This window comes from Triturus cristatus, chromosome 5_1, assembly GCF_964204655.1.
Source record: "Triturus cristatus chromosome 5_1, aTriCri1.1, whole genome shotgun sequence".
NCBI lineage: Eukaryota > Metazoa > Chordata > Amphibia > Caudata > Salamandridae > Triturus > Triturus cristatus.
Genome location: NC_140587.1, coordinates 450,166,159 through 450,193,553, shown reverse-complemented (window position 1 = coordinate 450,193,553; position 27,395 = coordinate 450,166,159). Strand labels below are relative to the sequence as shown.

The window sequence follows — 27,395 nt, the reverse complement described above, 5'->3', positions numbered from 1 at the left end:
ATTGAGCCTAAGCTATTTTTTTATTTTGTTTTACTGTGCATGATGCAATAAGAAAAAAAATAGTATAAGTATTTTCAGTTTGAAAGTGTTTACTACTAAGCAAAGAATTATTTTTCTGTACTTGTATTAGATCAAAGTCATGTGAGGGAGCAAAGCAATTGGGATACCACAGCAACCCTTCTACATTTGCTGCCTCTTTTGGTGGATTGGAAAAAGTCATCTTGTCATATAAAAAGCAATATAATTTATAGATGGGCTCCTCGGCTTGAAAGTAGGGTCAGTGGTTGCTTTAGAGGAGAAACATCCTCCCTTGATGCTGAAGAACTGCATATTATGCAAAGGGTTGATGATACATCCCTTTAAGAACAATGGTATCTTGCCTTTTCCCTAGTTCTGTATGCCATGCTGCAGGTTAGACCACTGTAAAAACACCCTGTCCATCACTCGTACCAAATCTCAGGAGGCTGTGAAACAATATTGTCATCATGTAAAAGGTGCAAACCTTCCTGAGCTGGCAGGTCATCGATGAGAATATGGAGAAAGGTATACCATTTCAGAAGCAGGGTACAGAAATAACCATAATTTGAAGTGCCTTTCTACATGGCTCAGGAGCTAAGCTAGAAGAATTAATAGTGGAAGTCTGCTTTTTGGAATTAGAGAGAACTTTCCAAATGAACATACTGGAATTCAGCGCAGTGTGTGTTTCTGAAGGTTTCCCTTCTCTGAATTAAATAGAAGGCAGCCTTGCTTCCAACGGATAACACAACAATGTGTTACATCAGAAATCAAGGGAGAGCAGATTGAATCCTCTGTTCAGGAAATCTCAATCTCTGTTGCACTATACCTCGGAGTTAGAGCTACTTCTATCAGCAGAGCATTTTTATGGAGAACAAGACACCAAAGTGCACACTGCGTGCAGAGTTCCCTGGGAAGAGCAGGAGAGGGAATTAAATAAAGATTGGGATATATTGATTGAATCCTGGATTTCCAGAACTGAGTTTCTTTGCCACAACAGAAAACATATATCCCCACTGATTCCCAAGGATATGTAGAAATACATAAAATCTCACTTTACTTTGATTCTACTACCGCAATATGGCCGCAGAAAAGATTGTACTCTTGTTTGTTATAGCAGCCATTTCAGAGACTACCATGCACATGTCACCTTTCTAGGGCATTATTAATCTTCAGAAACCAACATTGTTGAGCCCTGTAGCCTCTCTCTTGCAGTCCTGCAGTATGGTCACTTAAATCTGACGGCACATTGTACTCTGATTCAAAAGGAAGCAGAAGCACCTTGCATAAGAAGATTTTCTACCTTTTAGTAGAAGAGATTCTGCATTTGGTCATTTAGTAAGAATATGACCTTATTCTATGTTGTATTTCCTCCATCTTTCACAGTCAGGCCATCTTTATTTCTGCTCTTTGTGTGTCTCTTTCATGTGTCATTAATTCTTTTATCTACGAGCCTTTGTTAATGTGCTATCCCATGCTTAGAAAACTTGCTCCTGAGTGCCAGTGCGATGTGCTTGCCGTTTGAGCCAATGGTGAAGAAAGCTAGGTAATTTAAATAGCTATACTTTCTAGGTTTTTCAGTAGGTAAAATTGTTATTATTATATTCATCCTTTAAAAGTTACATCAGACTTTCATTTAATTCAGTGAGAATATTTACCTCTTTTTGGGGGTTTTTCTCTGCTAATCCCATAGTACCAGCCACTGAGATGCAGAGTGAAATCAAATAAAGCTGCAGAGGCGACTGACTCTCACACACATTGTTGGTTTTTCCTCTTCGAAGACGGACCACCGTGACTGCATGCCTCGCTGCAATGCAGGTAGCTGCGGCTTTATTTTGTTCCACTCTCTTTCTAAGCCGCTGATGATGATCTTGTTATCAATAGGGATCAATACTCAGTTGACTAATTAGGCAAACTCAATGAAATTTGTATTTACACTTGTTCTGTGGGTTGTCTATTAAAAAAGCACTTTTGCACCCCACTGTACATTGTGATTTATTGTAGGATACAATTTGTGTATATATAATTAATTACCTTATCATAAGAAAATTGACAATAGATTTCCATGGCATTTTGTTGTGTTATTAGGGACCGTAGTTTTCTATTCTTTTGGACACGGTGGCATACATTTTACCAACTGTTCCGGACAACCTTCAGGTGTCCCTTACCCAGACTATTGAGGACAGCCGCGATGTGGCAACTTTTTTCATTAGACCTGGACTGTACACGACTGATTGTTTAGGACACACCACGGATACCAATACGACTTTTGATGCCACACCTGGATGAGGTCTATGGGCTTCTCTGAGGATGTCCAGGCATCCTTAATGGACATGCTGTTTGACAGCACCTGACTTTTTGGGTACATAGGGGACTCTGCCCTGGAACAGTTCAAGGAGAGGAGAGCTACAGCGCGTTCCTTGGGTCTTTATGTTCCCACAAGGCAATTTAATTAGTAATTTCGCCTTCTCTGTGGCTAAAGTAGGGGCTTTCCATTTTGCCAGACTCCTCCTCCAACCTAGAAGGCCTTTGAGCCCTTTTGTGGCAGAGGCTGTGGTTCCAAGAAACAATGGGGGTACCAGGGGCAACGTAAAGCTCAGTCCTCTGTCCTTCCACCTGCCACTGCCATGAAACCATTTTAGTATGTGCTTTACCAGAACACAGCCAGCCTGTTAGGGGTGGGATCTAATATTTCCTCTAAGGGTGGCAGGCCATCACTACAGACAAGTGGGCCCTCCAAATTGTCCATTGGATCTATGACCTTCTTTAAGTTTATACCCCACTTCAGCGCGTATGACAGAGGACCACTTGTCCATCTTACGGGAAGCAATGCAGGCCCTTTTAGCCAAAGGGACCATAGAGAGGGTTCCTGTCTCAGAAGTAGGAGATGAGTATTACTCCAACTACTTCCTTGTTTTGAAGAGGAACGGAAGGCTTTGTCTGGTTTTAGATCTTTGCCCTTTCAACACCTTCCTGCTGAAGCACAAATTCAAGATGCTGACTCTAGCCCAGGTCCTGTCTGCCCTGGAGACTGGGTGGTGGTGTTATACCTGCAGCATGCTTATTTTCACGTCCCTTTCCTGCAGGCCCTCAGGCACTACTTGCGGTTCATGATGGGCTGGAGCATTTTCAGTTAGCAGTCCTCCTTTTTGCTTCACCAGTGCCCCTTGGGTGTTCATGAAAGTGATGGTGGGGTTCGCAGCACACTTTCTAAGGTCGAGGGAACCAGTCTTCCGATACCTCAACAACTGGCTGCTGAAGGTGGGTTTGCCCCAGGCAGTTGTCTGCTACCTCCTGACGACGTCAAACCTTTTACCACATTGGAGTTCACCATCAGTGTGCCAAAGTCACGCCTGACTTGTTTGCAGGCACTTCTGTTCATCTGAGCTATGCTGGATACTGTACAGTTTAGTACCTTTCCCCTGGAGTGAAGAGTCTAGGACATTCAGTCTGTGACCCCCAATGTTTTGGCCTCTGTCCTGGATAGAAGTATAAATTACTCTGAGGCTCTTGGGGTTGTTGGCGTCCTGCTAGCCGAATACACAAGCTGGTACAGGTGGGCTCTGTGCTGACACCTTGGCTCAATCTTTTTGCCACCGCACTTTTATGTGCTAGATTTTCCAAGATATGAAGAACCCAAATGAGGTTGGTCAGGGACCATGGGTAATCAATTATTTCTAAAGACAGTGGTCCCTAGACAAGTATTAATGAGAGCAAACAATAAATATAGACCCAATCAGTACTATATTTCACAGCTGTCCAGCTGGACAGGTGTTTTAAATATATAGGTGCACATGCATCAACAAATCCAAAAGCGATTCCTTAATAGCGAGAAATAAGGAATCGTTCTTAAGGAATCGCTTTTCAGAATGCATCAACAGATTCGGGAAAAATTAGCGATTCCTTAAAAATCGCTAATATTTACCGAATCAACAATAGCGAGTATAGCAAACACCGAATTAGCTAATAGCGAAATCGGTATTACCGAATTAGCTAATACCGATTCCGGTAATAGCGAAATCAGTATTAGCGAAATCGGTAATAGCGATTTCGCAAAAAACGGGTCGCTCTGGGAACGGTTTAATGACATCGCTACCAGGAAGTACAGCAGCCCCACCCTCATTCACTCGGCAGAGGAGCTAACAGGAGCAGGAACTGGAGACAGCCTGAGCCCAGTGAATCACCACTGACAGGACTACCACCCTACCCAACCAGGATGTAGAAAGATGCACCAGCCAGCGCAGAATCTGCCAGAAAGAGAAAGCGCAAGTTCTCCGACCGGGAACTGGAGCACCTGATCGAGGGGGTGAGCAGCAAACATGATCGGCTGTTCGGGAAGCTGTCCCTAAAGGTCCTCCAGAGGCAGAAAAGCGTTGCATATGACTGCGCATCAGAGAGAGGGTCAATGCGGTGGGAGTGACGCCCCGCAGCATAGAAGATTTAAAAAAGAGGTGGTACGACCTCAGGAAGCGGGCCAAGGAGAGGATCGCTGAAAGGCTCCGGGAGGCAGCTAGAACAGGAGGGGGACCTTCAACAGTGCCAGAAAACACTGCCCTGGAGGAGCTGGTAGAAGGGACCATTGAGCCAGAGGCCGTCGTGGGAGTCACACAGATGGACACCTCCGGCGCAGCCACAAGTGCCCAAGGTAAGATGCATGGCTGTGCCCATACTCAGCATTGCGTACAACCATTCCCAAACCCCCAGCACGATCACAGTGTGCATGCAGAATTGCCCCACACATCTTCACTCATAACAATAGTGCATCATGGGAGTCGTAGTCATGTCAGGCCGGTGTGCATGTACAGGAAGAAAAAATATACTTTTGTCAAAACATCTGTAGAAGCTAGAAATAGACTTTAATTTAGTGAATCATAGAGGGACATGTATGTAGTAAAATACACCTTAGTAGTACCAATCCCACTAACCATGCACTGTTTCACACACAGATGCATCTCCTGGCGACTCCGATGACAGGAGCCGGCTAATCATATCAGAGACACCAGCCGATTCTGACGTCGATACTCCGGCAGAGCCGCATTCACCACCTCCACCACCACCACCACCTGCTGATGCGCCAACTGCAACGAGACAGCGGAGACGCAGGTCACAAGTCCCACCCATGCAGGTGATGGATGCATGTCAGACACCTGCAACACCATCGGGCCAAAGTCCAATATTCGTTCCACCGCCTGCAGCCCCACCAGCACGTGTCCGACTCCCACTGCGCCGCAGGTCTCTGCGCAGTACACCAAATGTAGGCGAAGATGCAAGCTCCCCAAATGGTGGCATTGAAGAACAGATGCTGCGTGTCCAGCGCCTGCAGGGGAGACACATGGCTACCATCAGCAGTCACATAGCGCGCCTAGCAAAAGAAATGCGTACCCTGACTGCGGAAGTGAGGGACATGACCACTGTGGTGGCAGAGGGTAATGGGAACCTGAGGGAGGACATCCAGGAACTCACCCGTGCCATGAGAGCAGGGCATGACAGCGAGAGAAGGAGGCACCGGCAGAACTTGCTCCGGTCCGCAGCCTCTACGAAGGCCATCACTAGGCTGTGCAACAGCACAGCTGTTTTGTCACGCCGCTCGGTGTCACTGCAGGTGGACCCGGGCCATTATTGCGGTGATGTTGCCAAGGCCCTAGGCCAGGTGACCGCTGCAGTGGAACACCTGCAGAGCGGTACTTTCAGTGCTAGCGCATTGGGAGGGGAGGACGGCAGTGAGGCTGCCTCAAGTGTGAGCAGTGTTTCCGTGGCGGAGGCCAGCACCAGGAGGCGCAGTTCGCACTGCTCCACAGGGACAGGCCGTGGTGAGGTAGAGGAGACACCTGAAAGGAGGCTGGGCGTTCGTGGCAAGCGCCACTAGACACACTGAAAGCCATACATTACCATGGTGGGGTAACCAGGGTCCTCTCCTATTTGACACTTGCACACCCGTGACTACAACGGGCATGTTTTGTTACACTTGTTTTGGGAAGCTCTTATTTTCTATCATGTGTGCCCGCACATACCTCAGTGCTCCTGTGCATTAAACAGTAGCACCACAAATGAAATCGCCATGGTTCATTCTTACCTGGATCAAAAATGATGTTGCGTGATGTATGTCCGCCTCCTTTGCCCCTCAGCTGTGTTAGGGACGTGTGCCTGTCGGTGTTGTGCAGGTGGTTGGTCATCCCGGTAGTCGTCATTCCTGTCCACCTCTATGGGTATCCCCCTTCTGGTTGCGATGTTGTGCAGCATGGCACATACAGCTACAATCCTGCAGCAGGTGTCAGGTTTGTATTGCAAGGCACCGCTAGTCTTATGTAAGATTCTAAAGCGACTCTTCAGAATCCCAAAGGTCCTCTCTATTACATTCCTGGTGCTTATGTGGGCCGCGTTGTATCGTTGCTCCTGTGGTGTTGCTAAATTGATGTAGGGGGTGAGTATATATTCCCGCAGGGCGTATGCACTGTCACCTAAAAGATGGAAGCAAAGGCTTAGCAACTGTGATGTATATACACGTGTGGTGCTCATGTTTGGAAGAGGTATGTATACGTACCAAGCAGAAGTCCCTCTCCAAATTCTCCGTTGAGTAGGCGCCTGTGGATGCCACTGTGTCTGAATATGTAGGAGTCGTGTGTACTCCCCGGAAATTGTGCCACTAGGTCCGTGATGATATGCTTGGCATCGCACACAACCTGCACGTTGATTGAGTGGTAGGACTTGCGGTTACGGAATATGTACTCATTGGCAGAGGGTGGACAGATGGGGACATGCGTGCAGTCGATGCATCCAATGACATGGGGGAAATGGGCCACCTGGTAGAATGCCTGTTTGTTGCGGTCCAACTGCTGTGGGGTTGTGGGGAAGCTGATGTGGGTGTGTATCATTGGCAGCATGGCATCAATGAATTTGTGGAAGAAGCGTGAGAGTGCGCTTTGCGATACGCCTCCGGCTACGGCGATGACCCCCTGGAAACTTCCTGAGGCCAGTAGGTGCAGGCTGCATAGGACCTGGACGTGCGCAGGAATTGCATTGGTCCGATGTGTCTGGTGCTGCAGTAGTGGTTCGAGGTCTGCATTTAGGCGCATGATCATGGCACGATTCAGTCGATACTTGTCGTACACCTCATCCTCATTCTGTCCTAGCAATGTGATACGCACTCTGAAGACTCTCTCCTGGACCCTTCTCCTGCGCTGTCCTGCTGCATTGATTGGCATCCTCCTTGCAAGCACGTAGAGGGCTGCCATTTTGTGCAAGTCAACAGGGTCTCCAGGGACAATTTTAAGTGCTTACTGATTGGTACCATCTGTGGCACATGTATTTTTTTTTTTCTGCAGTTTTTTATTTTTTTGTAACTTTACCTCCAGGTTCTGATTCCCCTTAATCTGCTCATGCTAAATAGCGATTTTGGGATTTTCGGTATTTGCGATTTTTGATGCATTGAGTAGCGATTCGTTATTAGCCATTGGCACTTGCCGGTAGCTAATAGTGATTTCGGTGATAGCGAGTTCGGTATTTAGCGATTATTTATTTTAGCGGGTTGGTTATTAGCAATTCTTTATTTTTCCGGGTAATTATTTTGCGATTCTTTATTTTGTCCCGATTAGTGTTGATGCATTGGGATTCGGTTTTTGACACTCGCTAACGGCTGATTTTACCGATTCGGTATTTTACCGACTGGATTTTACCTTGATGCATGTGCCAGAATGTTGCTTAAATATACACAAAATTCAGCAAGAAACAAAGTGTAACACAAGCCTGTATCCAACTTAGTGGGAAGGACGTACAACATGAAACAAAAAGACTCAGGCAGAGTAAATTTTTGTATGAGACACATTTTGGTAGGACAAACAAATTATAGTGGAGACACCATTACACACGAAAAGTATTAAATAAGTAGGTGTATATGGCGTACAACAAGTCAACGGTGTTTCGATCCTTACAAAGGATATAGGATCATCATCATTAACAATACTATGCCTGTATATATTTTGCCTTGATCCAGGTCAGAGTGACTTGGAGGAGGTTTGTTTCAGGCGAAGACCGAGTAGAAGTCCAGGCCAAGTGCACGAGAGTAAAGGATGCAGACAGAGCGGCAGCGGTCTGTGCAGTTAGATACTGGGTCAGAGTCGACCTAATAAAAGGCTGTAACTGCTTAATTAAGTTACCAGGAGGCATTGGGAAGTTTGCGTCGTGAAGCGGTCTCGAAATCAGGGTGGCCTATTGCAGTGGGCCGCTGTAAATCGGGGACGGCAAGGCAGAGAACTGTGAGCCGCGTCCGCGGTCTTAAGTGACAAGGAATGGGGTTGAGGCCAATCTGTGAACAACCTCTGTTACAGCATGTCTTGCCTGACGAGGGATTTTCCAAAGCAGCTCTCTGAGACTCCTTCCATCTAGAGTGGTTGTTGGGACTCCTTTATGCCGTCGTTCCTCTGCTTCTTCTGCCTCTAGCTCTGAAGAAGATTAGGAATGACCAGGCCGAGCTCAACCTAGTGGCACCAGATAAGACCAGGAGTGTAATACCAGAAGATTCTGCCAAAGCGGCAGCTTGATCAATCACAGCAGTAGGGTACTGTTCCTGGTCCTGCACAATTTGCATCTCTTATGCTCTGAGGTTGAGTGGCGACGTTTTACCTCCTTTGACCTGCCACCTGTGATCATTGATGTTATCTTGGCAGCGAGGCGTCTCTCCACAAAATCAGTTGATGCCAGTCATTGGGACAGATTTGTGGGTTTGTGCTTGCCCTGACAAATTGACCCATTAAATGCAAAGTTGTCTGAAGTTTTATTTTTTGTTTTGTCCCGAGCCCAGCAGTGTCTTGCTTTGGGCACTGTCAAGGTTTACTGATCAGTTTTTCAGCTTTTGTACTGTGGCCTGACTAGCCTTCATTATTCAAATCACCTGTTGTGATGAGATTTTTGAAAGGTTTACAACATCTGTTTCCATCAAAACTGTTTATGATGCCCCAGTGGGATTTTAGCCAAGCCCTCACTTTCTTGATGTGCACCTCTTCTGCGGTGCTGCACAGTTGGCCTTTGAGGCTTCCAACCGCGAAGACCGTATTCCTCATCAACATAACCTCGACTAGCCATGTGAGTGAGCTTCTGGCTCTATCTGCGAATCCACTGCATACCATCTTCTTCCCAGATAAGTTGGGTTCGAAGACCTGAGCTTCGTTTTTGCTGAAAGGGATTATTCCTTTTCCTGTTGGGCAGGCTGTCACCCTTCCGGAATTTTATGCTCCACCTCATCTCTCTAAGGAGGAATAGACACTCCGTCTTTTGGGCTCTAAAAGATTATTAAGTTTTTAAATCAATTTTACCAAGGAACATTGGGTGGATGATCTGCTCTTTGCAGGGTTTTCCGGAACAAAGAAGGGCAAGGTAGTGCGAAAACAGACCATCTCTCGATGGATTGTTGTCTGCATGAAGCTCTACTATGCACTGGTGAAGAAGCAGCCTCCAGGAGGCTTTTAGGTTAATTCCACCAGGACTAAAGCTTTATACCGCTGCATTAGCATGCAGAGTGCTTGGCCTGGACATCTCTCTGGCAGCTACTCAGCCATCGGTGCACAAGTTTGCGAAGAGCTACTGCCTCAACAGTCTGGGCCTTTGAGAGAGGCATTTTGCCTGCTTGGTTCTGCAGGTCTTTTTGGTATGAGCCAGTTCACAGACCCACTACCTTGGGAGGTACTGCTAGGGTATCTGTTCACATGGTAATGAATCTACGTTTAGAGAAATCCACTAGATGAACAAGTTGCTTACCTTCAGTAATGATCTTTCTGGAAGATATTCTTCTCTAACCACAGCTTCCTTACAGGCCCCCACACCTCCCCATTCTGTGAACTGGGCTCTTTTTCCATCTAAAAAGGTCCCAATCCTGAAATCTGAACACTGGACATGCCAACACGCTGATGGACACTGCGCCTGAAGGCGCGAACAGACTATAAAGCAGCTGACGCCAGTTCCCCATGGGGGCTCTTTTTCATGCAGCTCTGCTGGTCACTTCTGTAGTGGAACAATATCTGACTGGAGCCTCTCGAAGCCACCTGTCGCTGTGCAGGACAACTTCTCTAAAAGTTTCTATATCCAGTCTGACGCTGGGGGGTAACATTCACAAGGTGAGGACTCTGCGTTAGATAGAGTATCCACAAGAAAGATCGCTACCAGAGGTAAGTAATGTGTTCATCAGTGCCTTACTGAGATCGCTAACTTTTCTGCTACTCCAAGTTAAAGCGGCCTTTGCAAGGATCTCAGACATTCTCATGTGTTTGTGGTAAGCCACATATTTTATATATAGGCTTCTAGATGAAGATACATCTGATAATACCTCTTGGCCACCATTTCAAGTAAGAGCATCTGTAGCTTTCCAGAGCTGGGCTTTTTCTCTCCTTATGAAAGCAGTAGATCCTGGAGTACCAGGGCTTTTGTATAATGGTTAATCCTCAAGTTATCTAGTCTGTATAGCAATGTCAGCCCAGGACTAAGCAGGACTTGCCAACCCTGGACACATCGTATGGAAAGAAAACCCCAATCCCTGATGACATTGCAACCACAATGGGGAGAAGCCCCTTTCCATCATCCACCGTGGCTACCTGGTTTAGCAAGTTCTTTGGTGGTACTTCAGTTAAATGAGTCTATACTAGGAGTTTATTGTTGAGATAAGAGTATCTTACCAATCCTCATCATACAAGGGTCCCACCATTTGCCTTCCCTGTCACCTGTATTGTATCTTGGGTATTGAAGTTTTGGACACCTTATTATCACTTGAGGTGCTAATAGAAAGCTTTGCTCTAACAGATTGAAATCCATAATATCACTTAAAGCTACCAGTTGGGGGAGAGTGTGCCTCAGCTGCAGGCATCTTAACAATTGAAACAGAGGAAGTTTACAAGTCCTGCTCCAGCTATGAAAATTACTGTATGAGTGCTGGCAGTCACATCTTTCAATCCACTTATACCGATCAAATTCCCACCGAGACGCCCTGCAGATAAGAATCCCTCCAGAAGAGCATCCCAAGACAGAGAGGGGTGTCGCCAGTAAGCACCTTGAGCTCAAGATATTGGTGGCGAGCTCTCCCTCAGTAGAAGTATTGCAGCAGAGATTGGTCACTCAGGCCTCACATCTTGGTTCTGTACTCTGGATGTAATTAATCGGGGACCATACATCCATTCTTTGATAATCAGCAAGTAGGAGGTGCTCTAATATGAACGGATATCCATCATTCTTATACTGTCTACATATGAAGAATTAAATATTTGGCCATGGAGAGTGCAGGAACTTTGCATCCCCACAGACAGCTGCTTTGTGAAACCGTAATCTTGCGAAAGAATGAACAACAGTGAAAGAGAGGCTACAAGGGCTTAATATCAGGTTACAAGGAATCGTAAATATATTGCCCCCCATCACCATGGCACTGTTTTAATCATAAACATTTCAAACACCCCAAGATGTATGAATCTGGAAGGATGTACTTACAGCTTCTGTGTGCACACTGTCTCAGCCATCGTACCCCTACCCAAAATGTCAGCCGAATCGAATCAATTAACCCCAAAACCTGAGAACTGCCCACATAGTTTTTCTTTTTTTTTTTCTTTCAAAACTTTATTGAGTCAACAGATATATTAATTGCAGACATTGCAAAATTGTTATTGAATACCAATATCCATATATTGAATATTGAGCAGATTACTTTTACATACTTGCTGTAAAACAAGAACAAATTAAAACATTTGGGCCCGAGAACCACAGCCCTAAACATCTCACAACACTGTGTCATATACTGCAAAACAATATCCCAGTCATGTCCCTCCAGCCTTTCCACCCACATCATATCCAACTGTACATCCAAACTGCCCTGCGCTGCAACACTAGATATTTTCGATGTTGGCAGTGTGTGGCGGAGGTGGTTCCAATACAATGCCCCCATAGTCCGCCCATCGTTTCCATATTTTAAAGTGCTTCTGAGGGCACCTTAGCGCTTTAAAAATGCGTTGTTCCCCATACACCAGTCAGGACCTGCCCTCCCGGCACCAATTTGGGTGGAAACGGATCCTTCCACGTCTTTGCAATATCCCTCTTTGCCATGGTGAGACCCAAGAACAGTAAATGTCTTTTATAGATGTTAAACCCAATTTCATCCATAATATGTAGAACAAGCCTAGGCGAATGCGGTATAACCCAACCGAGCACTTCAGATAGGCAACGAAGAACCCCCCCTCCAAAAGCGACCCAGTGAATCACAACTCCAAACAGTATGCAATAGTGTACCCTCCTCGTCATCGCATCTTAGGCACCTGGGGGAGTCTATCAATCCCGCCTTCCACAGCCGGTATCTAGTGAAGTAGGTGCGGTGTAAATACTTGAATTGAATAAGCCTCTCACGGGAGGCAATTACTGCTTATCTCGGGGACTCCAGGGCTTCTCGCCAGTCGTCACTGTCCAGGGAGCCCAAGTCCGTCTGCCATTTCTCACGAAGGGGATCTAATGTCATGGAAAGGTTTGTCATTAGCGTTTGGTAAATCTTTGCGGTTTTATGATCCCCCTAATCCCCCATAAACACTTTAGCCTCAATAGGGTTGAATTCAGGAAGGGAGTCTAGGTGGGCAATATATTGGGATAAGGCATGTCTCAGCTGTAGATATTTGTAAAATTGAGCTTGTGGTATGTCGTATTCCTGTCGGAGGTTTTGAAACGATTTCAACGTGATACCATGCATAACGTCTCCCACAGTAGAAAATTCCTATGGCGTCACACTGCTTAAATCCTACCAGCGCGGTTACCTGCCGCATGAGACCACTCTGCCAGAGAGGGGTCTCTCTCGTCAATCATCGTAACTTCCCCACCCGACGCAGCGAGTCGGTCCACACACCAAAGACAACTCGAGTGGCCGGCGGTAGCCTGCGTTGCTCCCTTTGCGTATAGAGCAACCAGTGAGGTAACATATCCCCCATCAACCTTCTCTCTACCCGATATGCTGGATCATTGCTAATACCGTACCACCAGTCGTTTAAGATTAAAAGGTGGGAGGTGGCATGATATGATTGGATATTGGGGGTCGCGATACCCCCGCAATAGGTATATTGAAAGCCCATCTAATGGGACACCCTAGCCGCTTGATCGTGCCAGGAAAAGTGTCGGGAGTTTAGCTGATGAAACTAGGAGGGCGCTATCTGAAAAGGGTGATTCTGTAGTTGGTATAGGAGGCGAGGAAGAGATACCATTTTAAAAATGGCTTACCTGCCCAGTATAGAGAGGGGCATACGCGACCAGGACTCCATCTCAGCCTGAGTGCGCGTCCGAATGGGGGCAATGTTCTTTTCCCATGAAATTGATTGGGTATCTGAAATGTACACCCCAAGGTACCCAAATAGTTTTTCTGATGGATTATTCCAACTGCATATTCCTCACCTACAGAATATTCCCCAGGCAACAAACTAGATCCAGACTTTTTTCAGAGCAGTGCCCTTGCACGCCGCTTGGCATTGACTTCGTTTCATCATAGAAATGGCACAGCAGAGCCCCATATAGGCACCACCCCTATACGCTGATATCAGTTTCTTTCTTTCCATGCCTTCGAATGCGGATCCTGAGCTCCTTAACTTTTTTCATCAGTTAAAATTGTATTCCAGTGTGCAAGGAAATGATGTCTCCATCTATACCTATAGAGTTCACACCATGCTATGACTGTCATAAACCAATATCAGTTACGGACTAGCATGAGGTGTCGCTTTAATGTTTGATCTCTGGATACGACTCCAAGTCATGGGATGAATATGCACCTGGAGGTGAGCAAGGACTCTGCAGCGAAGTTGTACATCACTAAATATCAAAAGAAGTCACTGACCTCTTGTAAGTCCCTCACCAAGTTGAGGGTGTGGACTCTTCCTGCTTTGGAGGATACTCGTGCGACAGGTCTTGTTCGCGGTCCCAGGACTTGACCACATTCCGCCACTCGCTGTCTGTAGAGAAGTCAGACGTGTGTCAAGGTGCCACTTAATCCCGCTCTTGATCCCCGAGGAGCAGATCCGTTAGTTGATACCGATGCGCCCCAAGTTCATTGCACCATGATGCCGATACAGAAGGTCGAAGCCTTTAGGGAAGGCTATGTTGTTGATCCGTGGCATTCTTACGGATTCTTCTAATATGGGCTTACAGCCAGGTTTCTGTCAGTGAATCTGTCCTCTGTGTCATTTGACCTGACCTGGAGCCCGTCTTGTTTTCCACACCGACAATGGTGCCGACATATAATCTGGCTCTAAGGCCTGTGCTGGTCCCTCTTTCAATGGTGCTGGTCTAGATGTTGCCAATGCTGGAGGGGGATCTGCTGCTGACTCTGGTGTCTGACGTCGATCGGAATCCATCTCTACCTCTGAGGTTGCACTCTGACTCCACTTTGGTGCACCCGGTTCACTTTCAGCCTGTTTCAAACAAAACACCTTAACTACCACTAAGCAGCCGTCTGTAGCTGCAGCAACTTTTTTGGCTCTGATTCGGAGTCAGAGTTTGCCACCACTCGGAGATGATGATGGGGGTGATCTTCCCCCACACTATGATGACAGTTTTACATGGATTTACCGGACGCCAGTGGGCTTGATACTTCTGATGCATGGTTGATCACCCCCCCCCCCCCCCTTGGGCTGCCACGGAAGAGTTTGCTGTAGTAATATGACATGCTGCTGAGGTCGTCATTTTGCTGAGGTACCTTTTGTTGAAGTTAAAATAAATATCTTAACAAAAGTCCTGCAACCTGGCCCTGCATCCTCCGAAAACTTCCATTCTACAAAGTTCTAACTGACCCTCTGATGACACTTGGTCTGTGCCTTGCTCTTGCCCAATGGTGAGCACCGGTGTCACCCAGAAGCAGTGCCCATGGTATTTGTGTATTGCATTGTTTTTCTAAAGCATTGAACATCATTTAAGTGATTGTAGCCTCTTGCAGGTCAGGAAATAGAATTCTATTCTTGTAGGCTCAGAAGAGCATAGCACAAAGGTAAGGGGCACCTTTGGATGAGAAGTGCTTAACAGTTCTTCTGGAAGACTTTTGAGTTTGGGGGTTTTATCAGAAAGAAGGGAAGTAATTTCCACCCCAGTGTTTTCAATAGAGAGTGCTTGTTCAATTGCTTGTGTTCTGGCTATGATAACCATTATGGAGGAGTTGTCTAAATAAGTCTCAAAAGCCTCATAAAAGCACTGAAAACATTATTTAACTACCTCTCACTATTGGCTAGAAAAACTAACTTGTGCTTTGATAACATTTAGATTGGACTATTGCAATAGTCTGTATGCAATAATCTGTATGCAGGTTCTTCAAAACAAACTATGCAGAAACTCCAGGTGACGCAACACTCTGCGCCCAGACTGGTACTCTGCATCAGCAGCCGTGAAAGTACTACATTGGCTGCCAGTGCGTAAAAGGGTTCTTTTCAAAATTATTTGATTAATCTTCTGAGCATTTAGAGGACTTGGGCCAAAATAATTACATTTCAGAGTCATCCACTACACGACGACACATCCTCTTAGGTACTCACAAGCCAACCTGCTCAAACCCCCCCCATGTACAGACTTAAAACCTGAGGAGGCAAACCCTTTACCTTCTTGGGTGCAAGGGCTTGGAACCAGCTACCTAGGGAGTTGAGATTAATTGAATCAGAAAGGATCTTGAAACAGCAACTTAAGACATGGCTCTTTGTTATCTCCGATTCTTTGTGCTTGTGCTCGGATGCATTCCCCCCCCCCGAAGTTTGACTAAGCTAATGCAGCCACATTCATTGCGGCTCAACGCCAGGATGCTCCTTTAGAAGTGACAGTGAGCTCTTTAAGTACAATATTCAATTCAAAAGCCACATAAGGATGGCTTCCACCCTTTGCAAAAAGGTCTGCATAATACCGAGGAAAGCCATTTGCAACAGCTTGCCGATCGACAAACCGCTCACAAGTCCTGCTGTGTAGCACACGCACAGGCCTATTGGGTTATCATGTTTGCCTAGTCAGTAGACTTGCATACCACATGTATCAGCTTATTCATATAGACAACTTTTCTTTCTGGTCACTTCTGTTAGTTGTTGCTTTTATGAAAGCTGTACATCTTTCAGTGCCCTCGTGATGTAGTCACTGCAATACAATACTCACTTTATTGTTCCTGTTAATAAAAACCATAACAATCTTCCAAAGACAATTCATTTCCAAATTATTAAATAGGTAAATTCAGTTCATGTCAAAATCTACCATATTGCTTTCCATTCCGATCTCAATATAAAGTAAATTAATTCAGTTTAAAACCAATCTGTGAGTCACTTTCATACCTGGGAGATTAATAAAAATGGACGTCATCATCCAGAACATATAAATATATCAATAAAACAATCTTCTCTATTACTATCACTTCCAGTCTCAATATAAAATGAATTGATGGAGTTAAAAAAATAACCAGTCTTTTAATAACTGAGGCACAATAGATCAAGCAAGACGCTTTGCCGAGTCTGACACTCTTGTTTGTTTATCTTAAGCCTCGAGCTGTACCCCATTAAAGGCCCCATCATGACCTTCCTAAGACTTGCCTCCCACAATGTGATTGGCGACGTGACTGACTCTATGTTGGAATTGAAGCAATTCTTAGTATTTGTGGGCGTCAGTTGCAAGATTTTTTTATTTAAAGTATTTAGTATAGTCGAGATCTATCCATGGGCCAACAGAGCTCTTTACAAGTAGCTGGGAACGTAAGCAGTTACAAAACAAAATGGGAGAATATACCATAGGGCAACTTAGCACAGAGCATGGGCATAGGGCAAAGAGTATAGCACAAAATGGTTTACAGTAACAGAACTGTGTGTGTTCTGGGAGACTATTTGGAGGGGTCAATCTAGCGTCCACCATATTGACATGAACCTGTGCACGTCAGTATAATGTCGACGCAGGTATAATATTAAAGAAAGGGAAAAACAGTACTCCTAAAGGGGAACTGGGTATGCACAATTTTTTTAAGTCATGGTTCCCCTGGATATATGTCTGTCACCATTTGTTATTTCGACATGCTGTTAAATGCATAGGGTCAGAGAATGGTGAATTTTGCAAGTGCTCAAGAAAGAACTATTCAAGGATTTTACGGTATCTGTTCGTTGTAAGGTTTTATGAAGACAATTTTCTAACCCTTTTATATTAATATATTTACAAATGACGGTTTATATTTACAAATGACAGTTCTTCAGTGTTCACATTTCAATTAAGTACAGGGTGCATAAAGAAAAAAATAACTAATGCTCAGGGCATATTGACACTAAATGCAAACCGATGACCAATATATTCAAGATCACAGTGAAATAAATGTAGCCCGATCTGAATTCTGGCCCAAATGCAAGAAGTGTTCAAGAAGCTACTTATTTAATTGCATGTATTTCGTTAATTGATCAGCTGTCCACAGATTATCATTCGGAGCAATTTCCAGACGCCCCCTTTTTCGCATTAACTTGAGTTCTACAGTCACATAAACCATTGTTTGAAACTGTTCTAAAACTAATTGATATTGTTTTCCTTTACGTGAGCCAATACTTAATATCCATAAAAAATGTCATCCTAAAAAAATTATCAATGAGGATAAGTCTTCATCCACATCCGTACACAAATATTCTCATTCCTTCATCTCAAATATCCGTATGTATACATAGGATTTGAAACTGAGCTTTGCTGGCTTGCACAAGGTAGTATAATTCCTGAATTTCAAAAGTCATGGTTGGAGACTTAAAACCTATTCCTTTTTGGTGACCGTCCCAATTCAACAAGCATACAAATAAAAAAAATAACTCGTTTTGGTACCATGGTTAGCAAAAACATACACATTCTTGGATCAGTTCAGTTGTGCTTTTTAGTACATTGCAAATAATTGAAAATGTTTCTATAACCTGATCAAAAACGCACATTCTGACTGGTTTAAATACAAGCCTCACCACATATTAACAACAGCTGAGTAGTGGGTTTAGAAAACACAAAGGCACCGATTATGGGTGTGTCGGTGTTTTCGTACTTGAGTTTGCTCAGGGGTCGAAATTACGAATTGGGTGATAGGCTGTGTTAAATGTCTCATCTTTTATTACATTTCGGACGGTCAAACCTGATGGAATTAAACAGGGGAAAAGTATACGTTATTTACTGTACTATTCAGATTTTGGTGCATTAACCAAAAACTCGTGATAAGTGTTATCGCATCTGATCATTATTTAAGAAGTGCAATAATGATTCGGAGATACTCTGAATCAGGACCTGATTAGTTACCCGGTTGATTAAAATAACATGTTTAATTTGTTATGTATAATGTTTCCCATTTTAGTTTTCTTCCATCACAAATGCTGGTGATGCAACCTCAGCAGTGCTCACTTTATCGACTTAAGCAGTATGAAAAGATGGATCGCCCATGCTTGTAGTTGAACCTGTGACCTAAAAGTTGCAAAGAGACCCCTTAATTCAATATACCATACAAACATAGTTTCACATATTTAACAACTTTCAAATAACATCATGGATTAAAAAGTTTATTTTGTACTTGTAGGGTATATCACTGACGTCGGCATGGTTTGTGCAACATTTACAAGGGGTGGCAGCAGCCTGTTTGGTAAGTACTTTATATGTTTGTTTTGTACAGTACACTTTTGGATTCTAGAACAAATCTGGTATGCATGGTATGAATATTAAGAACAATGTATCCCATCATCATGCATAGATACATACAAATGCATCACTAAAAAATAAAAAAACTCAAGGGTACACTATGGTTACTTTTGATCGTAAGATATTAAATGTTTTTTTTTAAACTCTGTAACAGCCTGAAATAAAAACGGGAAATTGAAGTTAGGGTAATGCAAAAACGAAAAACCTGTGAAGTTACAGAGTTATGGTTAGCAATGCAAAACCTAACTTTGTGGCCCCCTCTTGCCCTCGCATGACATAATTGACGACTTTTTTACTAAAAAGGAAGATGGAAGATCTGAGAGATGTTTCTGTACTAATTCAGAAGCGGCCTGTATAGAAGAGCTGATTGTATCTCCTTTAATTTCTGGGTTTCATGGCCTGTAGTTTGCATGCTCAGTTTGCTCCTTTTTCCTCTGTCACTTTGGTCTGCAGAGCGAGTCTACAGGCACGTTTTTGTTAGGACCGGTTACTGTTGGTTATAGTCATCAATAAGCAAATTACTTGGTTCTACCTTGTGTTCATGGGATTTGTGGTTTATTTTGCCCATTCTAAGTATGGACCTACATCATGCAGAGAGATGTTGCTGGAAAAACATGACGAGCCATCAACCATCTCAGCTTACTATACCACTGTTAAACAATAAAAATAAAAGACGGTGCCATCCTGTTCACCATTCTAGCTTTCATAGCCATGGATGTACACTTCAGAAGGTTTTGCAGCAAAATAATAATAAAAAAAAAAGATAATGGTCAGTCTGCAAAATGCATATTACACTTCAAGCCAATGCATACCACCTTGTAAATTGCCCCATGTACTTTTTGTAGCCCTTTGTCATATTTCATTAGGTTTGATTACAGTGGACAAGGGGCCAGCTGTACAACTGTCAAACATGCAGTTCAGTGCTGTTTGCACACACTCATTTTTTTGTGTTATGTTGTGTTGTATGTGCCATTGTTAGAAAGCTCAAATAAGACATTCACAAGGATTTTCAGAAATCCCGCCTCATTGATATTCATGAGGCAGGATAGCAGAGAGGCTCTGGGACCAATATCTACTCCTTCTAATGCTCACTGCTGCTTTCGCAAGTCTGTTACATTCCATTGCTTGCCAGTGTCAGACATATGTGCACACATTAGATACTGATCCCTTATGAGTCACAAAATTGGCTGGCGGCTTTATGTCCCCACTTCTCAACGGGTAGCAGTTTTGACATTGCATGTTACATAGATGTTTGTGACTGGCAATGGCACTTATTACAATGGAATGTGAATTTGTTTTAAGTCACAATCCCTGGACATGTTCTAATCCCAAGTTTTACATTTGCATAAAGTCTTTGTACGTCTTGGCCAAGATGTGGTCTAATGGTTAGGTTAAAGACAGTGGAATCAGGTGACCGGGATTTTAATCATGGAACTTCATAACTTGCATAAGATAATGGTCATGAGCATACCACTTTAGTTTATTTTGCCTAGTTTCTATATCTTTTAAATTCTGGGAGTTCCCTAGAATATATTTACATAAGTGTGTAAATGTAATCATTTATGTGTCATTGTGGGCCATTGTTAAGTTCTCAATATTCTTAAACCATTCTGTGAAATGCTAGACTGAATGCTTAGGCAGAGCTTTTTGAACTAAGTTTAAAAATAAAGTAAAATATTTGAATGCTCTATTGGGCGTGGCTGAGATCGACCCGCATCAAGACACATTCTCCACTCCACTAAGGAGTCCCTGGACTTCGGATACTAGCAAGACACGGGTGGAGACCCCAGCTGAGGAGAAGGAGGAGGAGGTTTCTTTCCCTGCAGTTGTGGTCCATAAAGCCAAAACTGAAGTGGAAGAACTTCTAATTTCCCTAGGCATGAACAGTAAATGAATGTATGGACCATGTGCAAGGTGTGCCAAAAAACTCAAATATACAACATTATACAAAACTAAATTATTTACTAAAACTTTCAACACCCACATATGAAAAATTATCTCCACATAAATTACAAGACATAAACAACACTGACTATTCCATAAAAAAACATATAGTCATATGTGTCTGACTCTTTTTATCCCAGATCATATGGTGTTAAATACATAAATTATTTTAACCTTTGTATTTGTCGATGTGTTTTGGTGGATTAGGAGGCTTTCAAACCACCTTCTTCAGAGCATACATTGTTTTTTTTTATAGAATCTTCAGATTCAAAACTCATATGCATTTCCAACTATACAAATGGGCAATGACCAATATATTTGCTGAAATAATTCTCCGTGTATATTAAAATCCCATTTAAAGTCTGCAGTTTTACCTGTGCAACTCAAACAACAAAGCACCAAAAGATCATAAGAACGACTCTCGGGGTTCAGAGGAACACACCTTTCAGAGATTAACTGGATCATATAATTATTTACTAGACCTGTGCATGTAAATCAAATTGTGTTTTGTCAGAATTAATTGACTGGTGTTACTGAAAGATTAACATTTGTCAACTCATCCCAGTGATCTCAAGTTGATTTGCAGAAGTATGTTCAGTCACAGTTTAAACTACAGTTTTTTTTTTGCAGAGTTTTATATAGCGCAAACTTGACCCGAATCCAATCAGGTATCAGAGCGCTTTACATAGCACCAGTTACGTTACATGAGGAAACACATTCATTCTTTGTTAGGCACGGGGAGATGAAGTGATTTGCCCAGAATCACAGGATGTTCAGCGTCGGTACCGAGACTCGAACCCAGTTCCCCAGGTCCGAGGTCGAGCGCCCTAGCCGTTAGGCCAACTCCTCTCCAACTCAGTTCTCTCACCCGTACTGCATGTCACACCTTTACTTGTATTTTTAACCGCTCTGGATCATTTGTATTTGAGCATACCTTTGAGAGCTAAAAGGAAGGAGAAGGATTATCTTTGGCACTGGGCTTTACCTCCGTTTAGCATTCAGTGGGGAACATGAGTGATCAATTGATAAACTGCGGTAACTCATCTACAGCATGCTTTTGTTCTTTTGTTCCTCACAGTTACCACCAGCCTTTTGCTAATGATGACAAATATATTCACTGTTGTGTGGTACTGTTTAGCCGACTCAGTGGTGAATAAAAAATGTACCACATAGAGTACACAATTGCGCCGAACTACAAATGCATTTTCCATTGACTTCTTAAGACAAGGCTACAGCAAAAACTGCTGAACAGAATTGCACTAAATTTGTCAGGAAGGTAGATCTTGGTTAGCAGATTGTGCTTTTTGTGATTTGGTGTAAAACCGTGCAGAAGATATTGAGATATTAAGGTTAAAAAATAATTGTATATCTTGATGGTTGGAGGCTTAAGAGACTCTTGCAGGAGTGGCAGTTTAAAAATGGAGCATTCTGATTGGCCCAGGGAGCTTTATTCCCCTGGGCCATCTCGCTCCTGCGGGACCGAGCGTTCCGATTGCCTGCCTGCAACATCACAAAAATGCTGCTGGCAGTCATTGCAGGACTTGGGGATTTAGGGGAACATGCATCAAAGTAAGGAATTGAGATTCCTTAAAGGCGATTTTTAAGGAATTGCTATTAAGGACTCTCAATTCCTTATGCATGTAGTAATTGCTAATTACATTGCGATTCCTACACATTCCCTGTTGATTCGCTATTAGGGAAGGCCTTTCCATTCATTCCTACGGACCTAGAGGCCCATAGGAATGAATGGGAAACCATTTGAAATTTGCAATTACCAAATAGGTAATCGCGAATTGCGCATGCAATTTCATGGGTGCTAAGGGGCCAAAAGGCCACCCTGAGGCACCCCCAAAATTAGCTTGTGTGCACATGTGGCGCACACATATGCCCTAAGAGCATGTGTGTGCTCCACATGGCACTTTGAAAAATGCACTTTTGTAAATGTTTCAACGTTTTTGCAAATTACTATCAACATTCATTTGATGGTAATTAGCGTTTTTTAAATGCAAAGTCGCATTTAGGAAAGGCTTGTTGCTACCCAAATAGGGAGTCGTAATTTGCGATTCCCTAAAAGCATTCGCAATTTAGGTAATCACAATTAATTGCGATTACCTATTTTGCAAATGCGATGCCTTTGTTGCATCTGAAAAGGCATTTTACTGGTCGTAAACCGGCCGATTCTGCGAATCGGCCCATTTGCGACAGGTAAAATGATTGATGCATGTGGCCCTTAGTCCCCTGTCCTGAAGTCAAATATTAAAAGTAACATAAGGGGGCAGTCTAGGGATAACCTGACTACCTAGGCCACATGGGGTGGAGCCAGAAGGACACCCCCCACCTCCAGGCCAAAACCCTTAAAACAACTGCCAAACATTACTGCAATCCCACCGGACTCCCTTTGGATTTGGGAAATAAAAAGGGTGGCCAGAACACATCCATTAAGTTTAGGCCACAGGGAGCCCACCCCTGGGGCCATATTCAGTAAGGGGAATTGGACTGCATGGTCCCCTTCCGAGCCATTAAAGGCCAAGGGGCGCTGACCCCCTGGGGCCGAAATTTGCATATAAAGGAAGTGGGCCTACACGCCCCACTTCCCCGAGCCTCCAGAGACCCTGGGCGGCCCCCTCCCCGTAGCCTATTTCAACATTGAACGAAATGGGGACCACGCGGCCCTCCTCCCCATGCCATCAGAGGTGCAGGGAGCCCGGCCTGGGGCTAACATTTCTAAAAATAGGGAGGGAGAGTCGCGCGGCACCCCTCCTTGAGCAATTAATGGCCTCAAGGACCCCTTCCTAACTGCTGTGTTTCGAGGAGCCCACCCAAGGGACATAGCTGTTTCCCTTCCTGGTCGGGGAAACCTATGTTTGCTCCTGCTTGGAGGAGCATTTTCAAAACTCCCGCCAGGTGGGAGCAAATATAGTGTGTGCTTCCAGCCAGCTTGGAGCAGAGTGTTGATCTGTTTACCTACCCACACTGACGCGGACAGAGTAATAGATCAAAATATTTCTTCTGCTTTGGACGGAGCAGCATTAGTGGCTGCTCCCTCAGGGCAGGAGCAATGCCAGCTCCCTCTGCATGCAAGATGCCGGTTGGGAAAGTGGGGGCCTTAGGGCTCCCCCTGCACCCTCCAACAAGTATCGGGTGGGTACCCTGGGTGGACACCATGGCACCTATCTTTGACAGTGCGGGCCCAGGGGGATTGGGTCCCTGGGGCCAGAAAAGGTTAGAGGAGGGCCGCGCGGGCTCCTTCCACCTTCAATTAAAAGAAACGGTCCTGGGGGATGGTGTATCAAGGGCCTAACAACGCTCGAAGAGGAGGGCCATGCGGCTCCCCTCCCCTTTTATTAAAATGGCCCTAATGGTTGGGGTCCCCATGGTCTAAGAAGGCTTAGGGAGGGTGTCCACACAGCCCCCCTCCCCTTTAACTAAAATAAATCAGCCCTGGGGGATAGGGTCCCTTCCCCTTTAAAAAAACATGAGTTCCTAAGGCCATGTGCTTTGGGGAGTTGGCTTTACGTATGGTATTACTACATTACTTTATGTTTTTAAAAAAATTGTAGAAATTCACTGAAAAAAACAAAGGTAGTAGTTACTTGTGATAAAATGATCTATATTAGTTTTTAAAAAAACAACTTTAAAATAAATGACTGAAAAAAACCAAAGGTGTAAAGTTAGGTGTATGTCAGTGACAACAATGTTTTAAACTAAAGAAAAAAACAAATTCTCCAGTTATAGTTGGAAGAACTATAACTTGCACCCCCTCCATCCACTGCTTATGACCTCACATACTACATCACCTATGACATGTTCTATGGCATCATTTGACAGTACTAATGACATCTCAAATGACATTACTTATGACATCACCGATGACATCATCCAAGCCCATCACCAAAGGAAGATTGTCTGGTTACCAGTAACTCGATGTGACCTGCTCACACCTGATGAGTATTATATAAGTGCCAGTGGAAACCTTCCCGTTTATATTACCAGACAGAAAGGAATCAATATATCCCTTCTCTGATCAACATTTTCCTTTTCATGGCCATAAAACATGACGTAATATTTACTGATTATGTTATATTAGTCACATTTCCTCCAAAACATCCAGCTTGCAAACTGAAACCTACGTGGGGGCTTTACCAATAAACAGCAGTAAATACGCCAAAATAACACAATTTATGTATATTATATTTATGTATATGTAGGGAGCTGACTTTTTATGTATATACCAAAACGCGGTACACTATGTAGAAAGTTCATGCGACCCTTATTGGCTTACAGGGACAGTAAATAATCCCAAAGGCTCTCTTGTAAACACCTTAAACTTCGTTATAGTGTACGTACTTTTCAGTTTATCAGCTTTTGCAGGTAAGTAAAAAATGTTCACTCAAATGCGTCTTTGCACGGTAATGCTTTCCTATGGAGAAAAAGGCATATACTGCATTCGGATGTTTGCCAACAATTCTCGGGGATCCCCTTAAGGATTTAAGGTGCTAGGAGGCCAAGGTTCAAAGTACCAGCAGCAGTTCAAGTTTACCCACCCTGGAGTGTCTGGGTGCAGAGAGGCTGGACGGGTTGGTAGCCTTGTGCTCTACACCTTAGGCAAAGAGGGGGACACCTAGAAAAAGGCTGCAGAGGGGGACTTAGAGACAAGTCTGGGAGCTCCAAAAGGGGGGCTTAGTTTGTGGGTGTCCTAGGAGCAGGGCAGTGCCAGCAGCTGTCGTGCACCCAGACTGAGGAGCTCAAGTGCAGAGGGTTTAGATCTGCTGGTGCTCGTTCATCCAAGGCACCCAACTCAAACAAGCTCAACTCTGAGAAAACCGAGATCCTCATCCTTGGCCCCTGCACCACCGCCTGGGACAACACCTGGTGGCCCTACGCCCTCGGGAAGCCACCCACCCCTAGAGACCACGCACGAAACCTCTCCATGAACCGCCAGATCAACGCCGTCGCTTCCACCAGTTTTAACTGCCTGCGCAACTTCTGCAAGACCTTCAAATGGAACCTCCCCCCCCCCCCCCCCCCCCCCCCCCCCCGATTGCAGAAGGACCGTCACCCATGCGCTCATAACCAGAAGACTGGACTACGGCAACACCCTATATGCCGGAATCAACAGAACTCTTTTACACAAACTCCAAACCATCCAGAAAGCCGCAGCCAGACTCGTCCTCGGAACACCATGCCACGAGCACATGAGCCCCCCCAAACGCCTTGAGGCCCTCGCGGTTGAGTAGCGCGCTTTATAAACCCCCTGATTGATTGATTGATTGATTGATTGACCCACTGGTCTTGGTTATGCCTGCAAAGGGGGACTAAACATAACAGCTGGGACATCCCTCGTCGGCTGCTCAGACTTTACGGCATTGGAGTCTGGATTAAACTCAAACAATTGTATTGGTGCAGGGCAGCTCCAGTTGGTCCTGGTATCTTCATACTTGGTGGGGAGACGAATCTGAACTCTGACTTCCTGGGTGGCTTCTGCATTTGTGGACTCAGTGAACAGAGGAACTTTGAACCGGGAGCGTTGCTGTCGGTGCATGCAACCTGCAGGGAAGTAGCTCTTTCAATCCAAGGGAGATGCTGACGGCTTGGCGAAGTGCTGGGGGCCCTCAGAGGGTTTTGGAGGATGCACAGCTGCAGGACGAGTCGGGTTGTTGCACTTGTCGGGACAGGAGCAGGTAGGCAGGCAAGGTTTGGTGCCAAAGTCCACCAGCAGTCTGCAGTTCTTGCTTCTTCGCCTCTTCTTTGTCCCCTTCTTTCTATCGGCAAGTAGAATCTAAGTTCTTGGTGTCTGGGGGCCACCCAAGTACTCAATTTAGGGGTGATGAGGGGAGTGAAGGGTAGTAGCCAATGGGCAGCTTACCCTTTGGGTCACTACACCCCTAAATGATAACTTCCTGTGGGGAGTGGGCCTAACCCTATCCCAGAATTCCTAATTCTACCAAAATCTAAATGGTGAAACCCTTCTTCTTTTTTGGGGCACATTATGCAGCCCACCTTAGGAGTGTGACTGACCTGGTAGTGTGCCACGCCTCCTAGAATAGCTAATTTTCCACCTCTCCTGGTGCGAAATAGGCCCAGGGCAGGGGGTGTCACCTCCCAGGTCTGAGGGAAGCCTGGGTCGCATATCAAAGGTGGCAGGGGCTTTGAAGTCCCTGTCCTTGGTATGCAGGTTCATTATCCATCGTGCTGGAGGAGGTGTGAACAGGCAGTGTTCCTGGCCTCAGAGAGCGGGGCTTTCACCTACAGGAAGTCAGAAACATGTCTGTGGTGGCAGGCTGGACGATACCAGTCAACTGCCACACTAAGAGGCTCGTACGTTTTTAGGGGCCACCTCTGAGGTGACCTCTGGTGCATGTTTTAATAAATCCACTACTGGCATCAGTACAGGAGGGGCTAAAGGTCTTGCCAATTGGGGAACAACTGTATAGTTAATTTGTTTTAGGGAAAGAGCACTTGCACTTGGCGACCTAGATAGCAGGAACCCAGTGCACTTCAGTCAAGATTGCATCAAATCAGGCAAAACGTGGGGTTGCCCATGTCAACAAGCATTGGCAAATGCAATAGGTTTTCCTATGTGATTAATAATACTTTTGTTTGTGTAACTTTTAGCTTGGTGAACAGTTGTGCAATATAAGTTAATGGAACTCCGTAAAAGTGTTATGACTTGTTTTTTGAGAAAGGCAATATACTGTGCAGTAACTGGTGGTAATATAAAGCACTCCTGTACCTTCGGTGATGGTGGCGCTATATAAAACTGACCCTAAAATTTTGTGAAAAGCAGGTTT

At 44.6% G+C, this 27,395-nt stretch overlaps 2 protein-coding genes across 2 annotated transcripts in view; one reads left to right on the top strand and one right to left on the bottom strand.

Moving 5' to 3' along the window:
• TMEM67 (transmembrane protein 67) overlaps positions 1–27,395 on the top strand; it is a 1,162,308-nt gene that overhangs the window by 256,883 nt on the left and 878,030 nt on the right. Inside the window, exon 7 of the mRNA XM_085605278.1 lies at positions 18,542–18,604. Within this exon, the coding sequence (XP_085461404.1) occupies positions 18,542–18,604 (63 nt within the window). The remainder of the gene's footprint in view (positions 1–18,541; positions 18,605–27,395) is intronic.
• Positions 1–27,395, bottom strand: part of LOC146831047 (uncharacterized) — a 498,359-nt gene that overhangs the window by 256,015 nt on the left and 214,949 nt on the right. The gene's annotated exons all lie outside the window — the stretch shown is intronic.